This window comes from Primulina tabacum, chromosome 12 (genome assembly GCF_025594145.1).
Source record: "Primulina tabacum isolate GXHZ01 chromosome 12, ASM2559414v2, whole genome shotgun sequence".
Taxonomy (NCBI): domain Eukaryota; kingdom Viridiplantae; phylum Streptophyta; class Magnoliopsida; order Lamiales; family Gesneriaceae; genus Primulina; species Primulina tabacum.
In genome coordinates, this window is record NC_134561.1 from 3,474,154 (window position 1) to 3,488,205 (window position 14,052).

Here is a 14,052-nt window from a genome sequence, read left to right on the forward strand (position 1 = left end):
ACCAGAGTGCCAGGAGAGCTTTGAGAAGCTGAAGTAAGCATTGAGTTTAGCACCAGTTATAGTTATGTCATCAGGGCAAGGAGAGTATGTGCTATACACTGATGCTTCGAAGCTTGGTTTGGGCACAGTTGTGATGCAGAATGACAGAGTGATAGCCTATGAATACAGACAGCTGAAGGTTCATGAGAAAAATTATCCGACTCATGACCTCTAACTAGCAGCAATAGTATTCGCTCTGAATATTTTGAGACACTATCTATATGGACAGAAGTGCAAGATTTTCACAGATCACAAGAGTTTGAAGTACTTCTTCACCCAGAAATAGCTGAATATTAGACAGTGGAGATGATTAGAGCTGGTGAAGGGACTATGACTGAGGCAGAGATTCTGATATTCGAGCTTGCAGTGTATGTTAGGGGCAATGCTCCTAATTTTTCTACCCTGACAGTACAGTCAACGCTGAGAGAGCAGGGCAGTCATCTGATGAGTAGTTGCAGAAGTGGAGACTGAGGGATGAGTCCAAGGGTCTGAGATTGTATTCTGTCGAGAATGACATAGTCCGATATCGCAATCGAATTTGGGTTCCTAGTTGTGATTCACTGAGAGAATACATTATGAATGAAGCCCACAACAACCCGTACTCTATTCACCCAAGGAGTACGAAGATGTACAAGGATCTGCAGTCTTTGTATTGGTGGTCGGGCATGAAACGAGATATTTTGCGTTTTTTGTCTGAGTGCTTGACATGTCAGCAGCTTAAGACAGAACATCAGAGACCTGCAGGAAAGCTTAGACCACTCTCTATTACCGAGTGGAAATAGGAGAACATCACGATGTATTTTGTGACAAGGTTACCTAGGACGGTTGGAGGATATAATGCCATTGGGTGATATTCGATCGGTTCACTAAATCAGCAAATTTTCTACCGATCAAGAAGACTTTCACCATGACTCAGTACGCAGAGCTGTACATCAGAGAGAGTCAAATTGCATGGGATTCTAATGTCCATTGTGTCAGACAAAGACCAGAGGTTTACATCTGCATTCTGAAAGAGTCTGCATCAGGTATTGGGTATCAAGTTGCTATTCAGTACATCTTTCCATTCTCAACACAGACAGTCATTCTGAGAGAATGATTCAGATGTTGGAGGATATACTCAGGGCACGCGTGATCGACTTCCAGGCCAGCTGGGAGCTGAAGTTATCTCTCGTGGAGTTCACATACAACAACAGTTACCAAGCATCTATTAATATGGCTCCTTACAAGACACTTTATGGGAGAACGTGTAGATCACAGATTTATTGGGATGAGATAGGTGAAAGGTAGAGTTGGGTCCAGATATCATCAGGCAAACTATGGAGCTAGTATTCAAGATCCGAGACAGGATGAAGACTACTCAGGGCCGACAGAAGAGTTATGCAGATAAGCGACGCAAAGATGAGGAGCCGCTACCCACAACTTTTCGATAAGTTTTAAATTTCGAGGATGAAATTCTATTTAAGGAGAGAGGACTTGTATGGTCTAGAAATTTCAAGTGACGTAATCTAACTGCATGGAATCTAAGGTATTATTAAAATATTTAATTAAATATTTTAAATGCATTAAATGCATGTTTATGACATGATTATGTGTTTTCACTGCATGATTTACTAGAATTGCATAAACTAGGGCATTTAGCAGTATTCGATGCTCGAACGAGGAACAGAGACCAGGGATAGTTAAAGAAAATGTTTCTATAAATAATTATTTTTAATTATTTAATATATGATGCATTTATTATGTAATTTTCAAAAATAAGTAATTTCAGAGTATTTTTACACGTCGAGTCATATTTTAAATCGGTAGCCTATGTTTAGCAAAATGGAAGACTTTTTGGGGGCTCGTGTAACATTTTTGAAAAGGTATTTAAACGAAATATTTCACGTGCATGTTATTGGGCCTAACGGTCTTGTTTTAATAGATTTTTGGGCCTATACTTCTACACAATTAGTATTTTTCAACATAAACCCAAAACCCCATTTTTTTATTTCACTAAAACCGACCCCAAACCGAGCACAACGCCCTCATCCTTCCAGCAGTCACACGTGAAGTTCCAGTATCCATTGGCTTTGGTTTTCGAAGAAAATTCAGTAAAAATATTGTCCCATTCCTCGGTGTTAGTCCCGCTCCATTCGTTTAGATTTTCGAGCGCATATACGCAAAGACACGCCCTAAAACTTTGTTTTCTTATCTTTCACACCCTATTACGAATTTTGATTGTAGTTGCATGATCTAATATAGATCTACTGATATGAATGGATTATACATGGTTTTTACATGAAATTCTTTTGAAAAATATACATGTGGCTCACGGTTTTGTCACATTTTGAAAGGGGATTCTAGGTTTGACATTTGAGGCGTGATTTATAGCAAGATTGAAGTGGTTTTCAGTGCTAGGTTCAAATGTAGAACAGCCTTTGAGAGTGCCGATCGGATTGATGGCTTTAGGGATCAGTTTCGTATCGATCGGGCATAGGACGAGGGGTGGCTGTGAGAGGGTCAAACCGGGCCATGGTGCAGAACTTGGAGAGTCCGAGTCATGATCCAAGAAAGCTCGAGCGCAGCTGGTCATAGTCCCAGATCAGATCGAGAGTCCTAGGTGCTAAGTGGTTCGGGTTTTTGGTGTTCCGAGTGAACCATTCACGGTTGATTGCATGGGACTCTATGCCTCGGTTAAATCGGTCCAGAAGTGTTTTTTCATGGTCTAGGAATGTCTGGTTTGGGTCTGGTCCGGGCTAGTTGGGTGTAGTGTCGAGTTTTTGGCTTGGGATACACCCAAGGTTTCAGTTCAGTAAGTGCAGAATTTCCAGCAGCTGTTCAAATGCGATTCGAGGGTCTTAAACGGTCTGAATATGGTTGTTTTAGGGCTGGTTATTTGTCATTAAGTCATGGTTTAAATTTGAAAAAGTTTGATTAAGTTTCGGATTGATTTGCGTTAAAACCGGGACACCAGTCCAAGTTTTAAAACGAATTATAGAAGTTAATGCATGGACTCGAGTTACCATCTAAGAAATGATTATAAGTATGTTTTAAGATGCCTTGATAAGTTCGGATGGGTTCGAGTCAAAGTTTTAATGTTCAGAGGTAAAATGGTCAAATTAGGGTTTCACGGACAAAATTGTCATTTTTCACCTGAATCGAGTTAGCACGCTTTGAAGTTCTTTGATAAATGAAAATGCATATTTAAAATTTTTATGTGAATTATGAATATGAATTTTTATGATATTGCTGAAAAATACGTTACAAGCTTGGTTTTAAGAAAATGTATGTATATGCATGAATTTTACAAGTGATGAATATGTGTCATGTTTTTGAAGGGGTGATTTAATTGTGACTAATACGAACACGAACATGTAAGGTCAAGGCTTAGTTGACGGATGAGAGTGTCGCTAATGTCTCCGCCATCGAGTACCACAGTTATAAGTAGATGGATCCATCGACCTAGAGCTGATATGAAATTCACAACTAATTATCTGAATTCAATCAAGGAAATTGAATATGTATATGATGATATGATATGACATGATTTTATTTGACCCAATATGTTGATGTTAATGTTTATACTTTGAAAGATCACGAAATTTATTTTGACTAATACAATATTTTTCAATGTTGCATGATATGCATATGTACTTGTTATAACGGTTCAGGTGTGTTGAGTTTTTAGACTCACTAGGTGTGATTGATGCAGATGATCATGTGGATGATGAGACTAGAGGCGCTGAACAATGAGTAGGCTGAGCTGGGGGTGCACGTGAAAACTCGAGGACTTGCATTTCTTCTGCACAATATGATTTTTGAGGCATGAGTTAAAATATTATTTTTAAATGTTTGTGAATATTTAATACGTTGTTGATTTGACAGATTTTTGGTAACATGTTTGGGTTTTTATTTTAAAACAGTAGACTCTGAAATTGATTATATTTTCAAGATTTGATAACTGCAGTTAACTATTCAGTCGTTGGATGGTTTTATACAGTGTAAGTTTCGAATTTTCCTTGGATTTATGTGGTTATGGTTTCGGCCATTACTTAAAAAAATCAGTAGTATTTTAGCAGTAGACGTTTCAATTATATTTGTAATGCCTGAGTTTTTACCATCGTAATTAGACATTGATTAATTGACAGAATTGAGATTTCAGGAGCTAAAATAAGACGTGAAAGGAGAAGCTGGGCGTTGGTTCATAACAAGCAGATTTTGGACAGAACTTCTGGCGCCCGAGCGGTAGAAAAAAACTGCCCGAGCGCCAGTGTCCCACAAGAGTAGGATTTGGACAGAACATGTGGCGCCTGAGCGGTAGAAAGTTACCGCCCGAGCACCAATGGATAATAAGTTAGGCATCCAGACAGCAAGTTCCGCGCCCGAGCGGATATTTTTGACCGCCCGAGCGTCAACCAGAATTGCAGAAGAGTGTTCCACGTATCTTACACATGCACAAGAGATATATATAAGTTTCCTTCTTTCAGATCAGTAAAAACGAAGAAAGGGACGAGAAATCTTTTAGAAAATCCTTGCGCCTTTATATTCCGATCCGTCTGTTAGATTTTGAATCCGACTTCAGTACTGTGTTCCTATCGACGCAGGCTATAACTGGACGTAAGTTTTACTACGTTTTGATATGTCTTGAAATTATGATATTGGGGGAATTGCGATTTGACAGATATATGTGTTCTGGGTATACTGATCGGTATATAATTGAAGTCATATCGAAGAACGGACTGTTTATATAATTGTTATGATTTTCTGAAGTAATATGATCGAGATTGTACAGATTTGATATTATGATATGTTATTATTGAAGATTATGATTCGTATTGATATCGATTATGAGTTGTGGTATTATATCTGTGATGTTGAGATTGACGGGGTTATTGAGATTGTATTGTTATGCCGTCGAAACATCAGTAGATTGATTTTGATCGGATTCAGTTTTGATTGAGATTGTATCATGATATCGTTGATATGGATCAGATTATGTTTGATTTGAGTATTGATCAGAACAGGTCTTGAATTAAGTTATACATTGATACAGTGTATTCGATATTGTTATTGCCAGATTGATTTGACAGGCAGTGAGTTCGAGACTTCGACAGAGTCAGATCGACAGAACGAAATGGAAGGTATAAATTGATGTTGATGCGGGATTGCACAACTCGAGTTTGATTTGACTTGAGTTTCCCAAAATCACATACTTTACCTTATTGCATTGATATTTGCAATTGAATGAGATTGATATTTTTGATCTATTGATTTATGTATTGAGTCATAGGCGGATACGTCTAGTCGTAGACGATTGATCTCGTGACAAGGGTGCCTGATAGTGATGGAATCGTCACTGGGCCCATTGCACATTGTCACAGAGGTTTGGCAGGATATGTCAAGGCTGATATGCCTAGTTAGTGGCTGATTCGCCAAGACGCCGGACGTTTGGTTATATCGAAGTGGATAGAATTAGAGTTTCTTCTATTACTGATGTTCGATATGGAAAGAGCCAAAGTCCGCGAATAAGAACGTACCACCACCCCGATCGGGAGTGTAGGTGAGTGTATGTTCTTATTCAGATCGGGATCCCTAGATTAGGATGAGTCGAGTCAGAGTCTAAGAATCACGGAATGTGATTCGGAGTTTGTATTGATTAATGTTTCTGATTTTGATACATGTTATGAATATTTGTTTCATGATGTTATATTTGTGTATATAAAATGCATGTATACATGATTTATACTGGAAATGTAGTTCTCACCGGAGTTATCCGGCTGTTATCTTGTTTGTATGTGTGCATGACAACAGGTGGGACATGATCATATCAGGAAGAGGATGAGAGATTATAGTTAGCGTGGAGATCCGGGCCCAGAAGCAGAATAGGATTCAACGCTTGATGTATAGCTGTTGAACCTAGTTGAGATAGAGACATGTAGTACATGATTTGTATTTTTTTACTGACATGTATATGAGATAGATTACATTACGTTTCCGCATTTATAATTTAAAAAGGAAAAAAATTTAGTCCCACTTTTCTTAATTGTTATATTTGACATTAATAATGATTAAGACATGAACTAGCGTCCGGGTCCCCACAATATTGAAATATTATATATATAATATATATTTAAAAAAATTATTGAAATCACACGGCAAATTGCCGTGTGATTAAGAGGCGCCACTTTAGACTTGGCCGAAAGGCAAAAGTCTATTGAGAGTGATTTGATAAATGATGCATCATTTCATTTAAGGCTTTTCATCTTCTATAAATAAGGTCTAATTCATTTGTATTCAACACATAATTTTCTCTTCTTCTCCTTTCTCTCTAAGTTTAGCTCTATATGCGAATTTTTAAGAATTAGCGCTTAAAATTCAAAATTTCAAGATATAAAATCTTAAGTTTGGAATTTTAAATTTAAAACTTTAAAATTGAAATTGGAAAATTTGCATACCATCTTGATAGTGTTCTAAACATTTTCAAAGTTCGCGTGTCTTTAAATTTGTAATGCTACTAGGGGTGTCAATTCGGGTGGGTTGGGTCGGGTTGGGCAATAGTACTATTCAAAAATTGCCCAACCCGAACCCGAGCCAACCCGAAAACACTCAAGCTGAACCCGAATCAACCGATCAACCCGATTTACCCCATTTTGAATTTTTTTAAATTTTTTTAAGAAAATTAAATAAAATTCAAATAATAATAATATTTTAATTTAAACACATAATAATAAAATCTCCATCATATATGTGATTTAAATTTGAAAGTCTAATAGTAGAAAAATAAAGTATATTTACTAAATAATATAAACAATTGTTTAAAAAATAAAAAATTCAAAATAAATATTAAATTATGAAAATTTATGATATAAATATACAATAAATATTTTTTTAGACATGCAGTATATAAAAATGTAGAAAATATTTATTAATTATATTTTTTTAAAAAAAATATTTTGGGTCAATCCGCCCCCAACCCAATCCGATCATTTTTTCCGGATCAGCTATCGAATCCAACTCGATCTGACCCGAAAATCCCAAACACAAACCTGATTTTTTTCGGGTTGAACCGTGTCAGGTTTGTGGTTCGTGTCTGATTTTGACACCCCCAAGTGCTACTATTTTGAATCCGTAATAGATGAATATTGGGAAACGAATTACCAACAACTGTGAGTATCGGAGCGAGACAATATCGTTTTAAGAAAAAAGAGTCAAACTCTTGCATCGACTATTTTCTTATAGTAATTTAGTTCACTCATTTCTATATCGTGATTTCTCAAGATAAAATAAAAAAATACCAACCAACACTCCTCGCTTGTATGCTACTTACTGCCAGACCAATTCAGATTTAGGGAAACAATACAAATTTATTACAAAAATACGTTTTTAAGATTAAAAAAATATTTATAATTCATTTAAATAATATGTATTTACGAAAAATATATTTATTATAATTTTTTATTATTTGGCAAATAAAACTGATTACCTAATTTTATTAAGTAAAATCTTAACGTAATTAAAATTATTTCACTAATTATTTTTATGCCACAAATATTTCTAATGTGGGTTAGGCACATGAACATTTCAGGGCAACTGTGAGTTCGGCCTCTTATTGAAACCCCGACATCATTTAGCCTACAAAGTTTACATGGAATATAGCTCTCGACCTCTTTCCTCGACAGGATTAACGTTCGATTAAAATCGAGCCGATCTTTCTAAAGTCGAATTGACCAAAAAAATTTCGGCAAACCGAATTGATTGAACTTTACTACCAAATATAAAATTTCAATTAAATAATTGAGGCTCATCTGTCGCGGCCTCGACTGCATGCTGCTATCTTCGGCCGATTTCTTGGCTACTTTGGTGTTTTCCGACAGAGGGGAGGTAGTAGTCGAGTTTAGGAGCAAGTTTCACTCAAACCTCACCCATCCCCGACGAGTTCAGCCGTGTTCCGAGAACCTCTGCTTCGCGACCACCATACGACGTTGATGTCATTTCTAGATCATTTTGGCTTCCAGCATTGAAGCTTAATTTTTAGATCGATTTCCAGCTACATTCCACCTTTATTTCTCGATTTTGCAAGTTTCCCTTCAAATTTAATTCAATTTCTTCATATTTAAAATATAGGTTGAATTTCTTAAGAATTATTTGAAGATACATGTATCTTATTTTTAGTTTTTTTTTTTACAATACATAAATTTTAATATATTTCTAGAAAGTTCTCCCATATATATTTTAGAACATTTTCAAAGATATTTTTGGATGATTTTGGAGACTTAGTTTTCATCATACGATTGCATTGATCATAACCATTTATTCATGATAAGAGTAGTATAAATAGGGTACTTCATTACATTTGTAAGCATTTAAGTTTTTAGCTTTTTAAACAAAAAAAATATGTTAAATTATTATTGATTCTATTAAAATTTTAATCGAAACATACTAAAATATCCCAATTATAGATCTATTGTTCACCACGGGTCTTTCTTTTTTTAAAAAATATTTATTTTAATATTTATTTAAGATTTTAAATTTAGCTAATTGGGTAATACCCGAAACCATCGCTATCTAATCGAATACACATGTTAATATAACCAAAAGAATATTTATTATATAACAACTAAATAATCATATTAAATACTTACATAATATAAAATGCATTAAATTATAAAATAAAAAAAATTATAGAAGGAACCAATAATCTAAAGGAGGAGGGAAGAAAGCCTACCCAAAAAAATAATAAAAATATAAAATATTATTAACAATAATATTATTCGGTGTCCAATTATTAAATCTAACTTAAGTCTCACTTTCAAGAAACTCGAATTGCTACTGGACTCCGCACCGAATGCACATCATTGGACCAAGTAATACTTCCAAACACATATTTTCCTGATCCGCTGTTCGGAACCACGTTCACTATGTAAGTTGCAGTCTTTTTACCATCAGAAAAATCAAGAACACTTGGTTCGACTTGCAGCAAAACCCCTTCTGGATTTTCGACCTTTACATGGAAGGATTTCGGATCCCCTTCATTGCCTACGTAAGTAGTGGTTCGTATAACTTTAACTGGTCGATATAAATTGGAAACAAAAATGGAAGGGTAATTCAGATTGTATGAGGGAATTCCAGGCGAAGGACATGTGACTCTGGCTCTAAGTATGTTTCCAATAGTCTTGGAATTGGCAATATTGCATAAATATGCAATCATGTCATTCATGTTGTAGTCGTAAATAAGGCCAGGATTGAGAGCATTGTTGGGGTTTATGTTTCCTGATCCCATGTCGAACGGAGTGGCCTTTCCATTATCAGATTGAATTGGTCCTCCAGTGTTATCCAGATGTGAGGCTGTCACAAATTCATACACATATTTCATTCAGTTTATTCTAGATAAATCAAAGTTTGGGTGCCGAAGTATTAAATTTGTATACGTGAATACTTATTCAAAATAATACATAATGCACGCATAAAATTTTAACCAATCTTCTAGTGTTTATATGCTTAGACAAAAGCTTAGTTAGAAATCTCTAAACCATGCTTGTATCTTAAATCTTAGTTTTACGTAAAAACTGCCATATATTTCATTTTTTTAACAAAGTTGTTTTGTTAAAATTAAAAGAGCAAGTGAATTTTAAAATAAAATTAATTATACATTTTAATACAAAAAATTTTAATTTAAAAAAAAATTATATTCCATTTTTCATTTAAAAAAATGGTGAATGTAAAGCTATAATGCTTCCTCCACTATTAGTGTCCTAACACCGATCAACCAATCTGACCAAATTTGAATAATATAATATATTTTTCGTAAAATTGTTGTAATACTATTAAGTTATATTACAAGATAAGATTCAAAAAATTTCTTTTATCAAGTAATTAATATATTATGTATGTTACAAATTAAGTACATCTTATCTTACTATATAATGCAACAAATGTAATATCGAAAAGGAAATTACGAATGGAACATATATATGAAGCTTACCTGTCGTCATGATGGCTGATTTTATAGCAGCTGGACTGAAGTTGGGATGAATTCCTTTCAAGGTTGCACCTATGGCCGCAGCATGAGGGGCAGACATGGAAGTTCCGGAATCGAATCCAAACCATGGACGGCCCGGATCTTCATGATTCCATGTAGGCCAGCTTGCTAAAATGTTAAGCCCTGGAGCTGCTACATCCGGCTGCGTAGTGATAATAATTTGAATTTATCATCGATGTTTATAAAAATATGTTGTTAAACTATAGATATATTGATAATTGTATAACACAAAAAAAATTATTCCTTGGCAAAATATCGAATATATTCGTAGTCCGTCTTATAAGAAAAATGAAAAAAAAATCGTACTTTGATGATGTCTAGGGCAGATCCAGGTCCTCGGGAAGAAAACACGGCCATCTTCGGGGCAGGTTGTTGGTTGATCTGAGCCTCGTGCCGCCGAATATAAGCAAAAGGGCGGCTGAATCATGTCCAAAATTATCATTTTGCAACCAAACTACCAAGATAATTAGGATAAATTCCCTATAAACTAGTATATAGGCTAAATTCCTTATTAAAAATAGATAAAAACTACCTTGTTTGTAAAGTAAGTTGACAATCTCATTACAATAAATTTTTGGTGTGTATATTTTTATATGTATGGATTAAATTATCCATTTTACCTTGTACTTCTCATGTATGCATCCAGCTTTCTTGCATCCTCCACGCCTATCACAGTTGTTGGTATCATAAAGTTCAAACTCATATCGTTGCTTGAATATGGATCAACGACGATCACTCCAATGCCTCCATTCTCGCGCACAATGTCGGATTTCGGCAACGTTTTGTCGTTCCAAGAATCCTTGATGCACACCACAATTTTTCCCCAAACAACTCTGGGGTCAAGTGTACCCTCTTTGCAGAAACTGAAAATTTTTCATTGAGATGTGAGATACAATTGAATGAGCTAGTTAGATATTAGAAAATTGATTGATAATAATGTAAGAAAAAATTGTAATATTCTTCGTGTATGTTTGTCTTTGGATCTGTGTATTATCAAAATTGAGTCTTAATACTATATTTTTCAAATTAGTCCTTTGTTTGAAACTTTAATCCTTTTAGTATTTCCAAGTCAATACACCGTGGGAATGAGGACTAAAATTACAAACAAAATGACCAAAATTACTAAAGAAAAATGAAAATACAAAACAAATAAAAAACAAGGATAAGAGAAAAAAAACAAGTAACAAGTTAATGCACTAAGATTAAAATTTATTTAATTGATTAAATGATCAAAATCGTAGAGAGACAAACATATATATGATATAAAAAAATATAGTTTCTGATTGTATAATGTTGCATGTACCTTGCACTGTCTGCCCATCTCCAATATTTTGCTGCATTTCTTCCATAAACTAGTTCATTATATCCATTCATATCGTAGTAGTTGAAACCTTGCCCCTTCAAAAACAAGAATTTCATTATGTATTTGAATTAGATTTAAAGAATTTGATCCTAACAAGATAGTAGAAGAAATTTAATTAAATCCCAACTACATACATTGAAAAAAGTCTAAAACTGATAATAATAAGAGTAGATCTCTTGTGTGACAACCCTACCGATATTCACAATAGAAAGTAATACTATTAGCATAAAAAATAATATTTTTTTATTGATGACCCAAATAAGAGATCAGTCTCACAAAATACGACACGTGAGGCCGTCTCAAACAAGTTTTTGCCTAATAATAATTAGGTGTAGATAGGTTTTGGTACTTTAATTAATCAAAAAATGATTTTACGGTCATAATTGGATTTTTTTTTTTTTGCATACTTAGCTCTTATTTAGTTGAAGTGACATGAGAATCATGAATCCTAGCAAAAAAAAAAAAAAAAAATACAATATTGACCAATTAAAGGAGAAAAAATACAATATATATAAGCCAATTACTTTACGTATAAATTTTCATTCCCTGCATTATTGAAATTACCATTTTTAAGTCAATAAATGGAAAATGTGAAGGCCATACCCTCAAGGTCTCTGAGTTTCCCAACTCGACGGTGGCAACGAGCTCCCTATCGGTAGAAGTGGCTGCAACCGTCAGCATCCATGGTGCGGCATCGTCCACAGTCTCCGGTTCTCTACTATTTCCGGCACTAGAAGAAAAAAGAATTCCTTTTTCAAACGCATGCAACGTACCAATTGAAATGCAATCACTCATGAATCCCGGACGATTATGCCGCACGAATCCACCGATCGAAAATGTCACTATGTCGACACCATCAGCGATGGCATCATCAAAAGCTTTGAGCAAGTCTGAGCAGGTACATCTGTTGCAATAGCTCAATGATCAAGAAAAGTAATGAAATAAAACTCGAACAAGACTATATGGCGACGCCCTAACTTTTCTTTTAATAGCCAATACATATAATATAATCTAAATATTGAAGTATGTAAAAGCTTTCTAAGAGAGAGTGTTTCCACTGACCTGTTGAACCAGCAAACCTTGTAGACAGCGAGGCGTGCACCAGGAGCGCCACCACGAATGACCTTGTCACCGCCCATTCCTTTCATGCTGAGGCCGATGGGCATCCCAGCGACTGTTGAGGCCGTGTGTGTGCCGTGGCCGAAGTCATCCCGGGCTGAGAAATAGTGGCGGCCGCCATACGACACAATCGGCCCGTTCTCTTGCTCGAACCCACGGGAGTACCAACGGTAGCCGATCACTTTGCTGCATGATTGAATTGCAAAGTTTACAATACATATATATATTCGAAAATATAACTCTGTCTGTCAAAAATATATATATATATATATATATATATCCTAACTTTGTTTCAAAAATACATAAAAACCCAACCATTAATTCATCAAATTTCAAGAGAGAGTGAAGCATATGATATTAAAAAATGTTTTTTTTTTCCTTTTTCTTTTTTTGAATTGAAGCAAGTGGATTGTGACCGACTTATTGCACTGGGGTTCATCGGGGCAGTGGCCTTTCCATCTAGCAGGAGCCGGACCAAATCCATCCGCCCGAAAACTTGGTGATTCGGGCCATATCCCTGTCCATTGAAAAAATTTAAAATATATTATATTATGGAAAATATTCAAGTTAATCAAACAAATTCAAACTATTTTATATCATATAATGACAAATATACTATCTAAAATGTAAAATGAGTAGTTTATCAACAAATAAATACACCTGATCTTGATTAATTATTCATATATTAAAAGTTTCAAAAGAAAGAAAGAATTACTAGGTACGTACCACTATCCAAATGACCGACGATGACATCCAAGTCTTTTTGCTCGGATTGAACAGTGAATACGCTTTGAGCAGCAGCCCCGACGAAATCCCACGACCTCGAAGTTTCAAGATGTCCATTTTGATTCTCGAACACTGATACAACTGACTCTTGAGCTGCATTTTTAAATAAGCTCCATAGTTATATATTGAATTAAATAATATTCTACAGAATTAGATCATTTACAAGAGATTTTATGGGCTTCTTCCGGAGTAAGCATTGCCGAAAACCCTCTGAAACTCCTGTGATAGTGGTAGATTATAGCCTTTTGTGCCTCTATGGAAGTGCTGCAAGTTCATCAGTGATAAAAGATTTTTTAAAAAATTAAAAGACATTTAATATGATATACATAGTACTATTGTATCTATATTCTATACCATATAACAAGATTAATTATTATTAACTTTTATGCATAAGTGTTGTATTTACACCGTGTACTGATATGACTCACGAGCACATTCATGAAAAAAATATTACATGAAATCGACCTTGATATATATAGCACTTGTGGATAATATTTGTATCTAATTATTATAAATTTTTTACCTGCCAGTAACTGAGGATAATAAGTCACGGTTGGAGGAGATCACAGATTCACTGCTGGGAAACGAATGAGATCCCATGTAAACTATGTAATGCTGTGAAAAACAAGACAAAATATGAAATTATCTTGAACAAAAATCAATTTAACTAAATGCATGTAAATAGAGAAAAAATAAATAAGAAGGAAAAAGTGAAATTTAAAATAAA

The 14,052-nt window shown here is 34.8% G+C and overlaps 1 protein-coding gene across 1 annotated transcript; it reads right to left on the reverse strand.

Annotated features, from left to right (window-relative positions):
- Positions 1 to 8,740: 8,740 nt before the first annotated feature.
- Positions 8,741 to 13,551, reverse strand: LOC142521112 (subtilisin-like serine-protease S). The gene is made up of 10 exons (XM_075624306.1): positions 13,489 to 13,551; positions 13,266 to 13,418; positions 12,960 to 13,056; positions 12,483 to 12,725; positions 12,024 to 12,324; positions 11,361 to 11,455; positions 10,678 to 10,920; positions 10,364 to 10,475; positions 10,001 to 10,199; positions 8,741 to 9,363 (listed from the first exon to the last, which is right to left on the reverse strand). The coding sequence occupies exons 1-10, from the start codon at positions 13,520 to 13,522 to the stop codon at positions 8,828 to 8,830; spliced, it is 2,013 nt and encodes a 670-aa protein (XP_075480421.1). The 5' UTR covers positions 13,523 to 13,551; the 3' UTR covers positions 8,741 to 8,827.
- Positions 13,552 to 14,052: the final 501 nt, after the last annotated feature.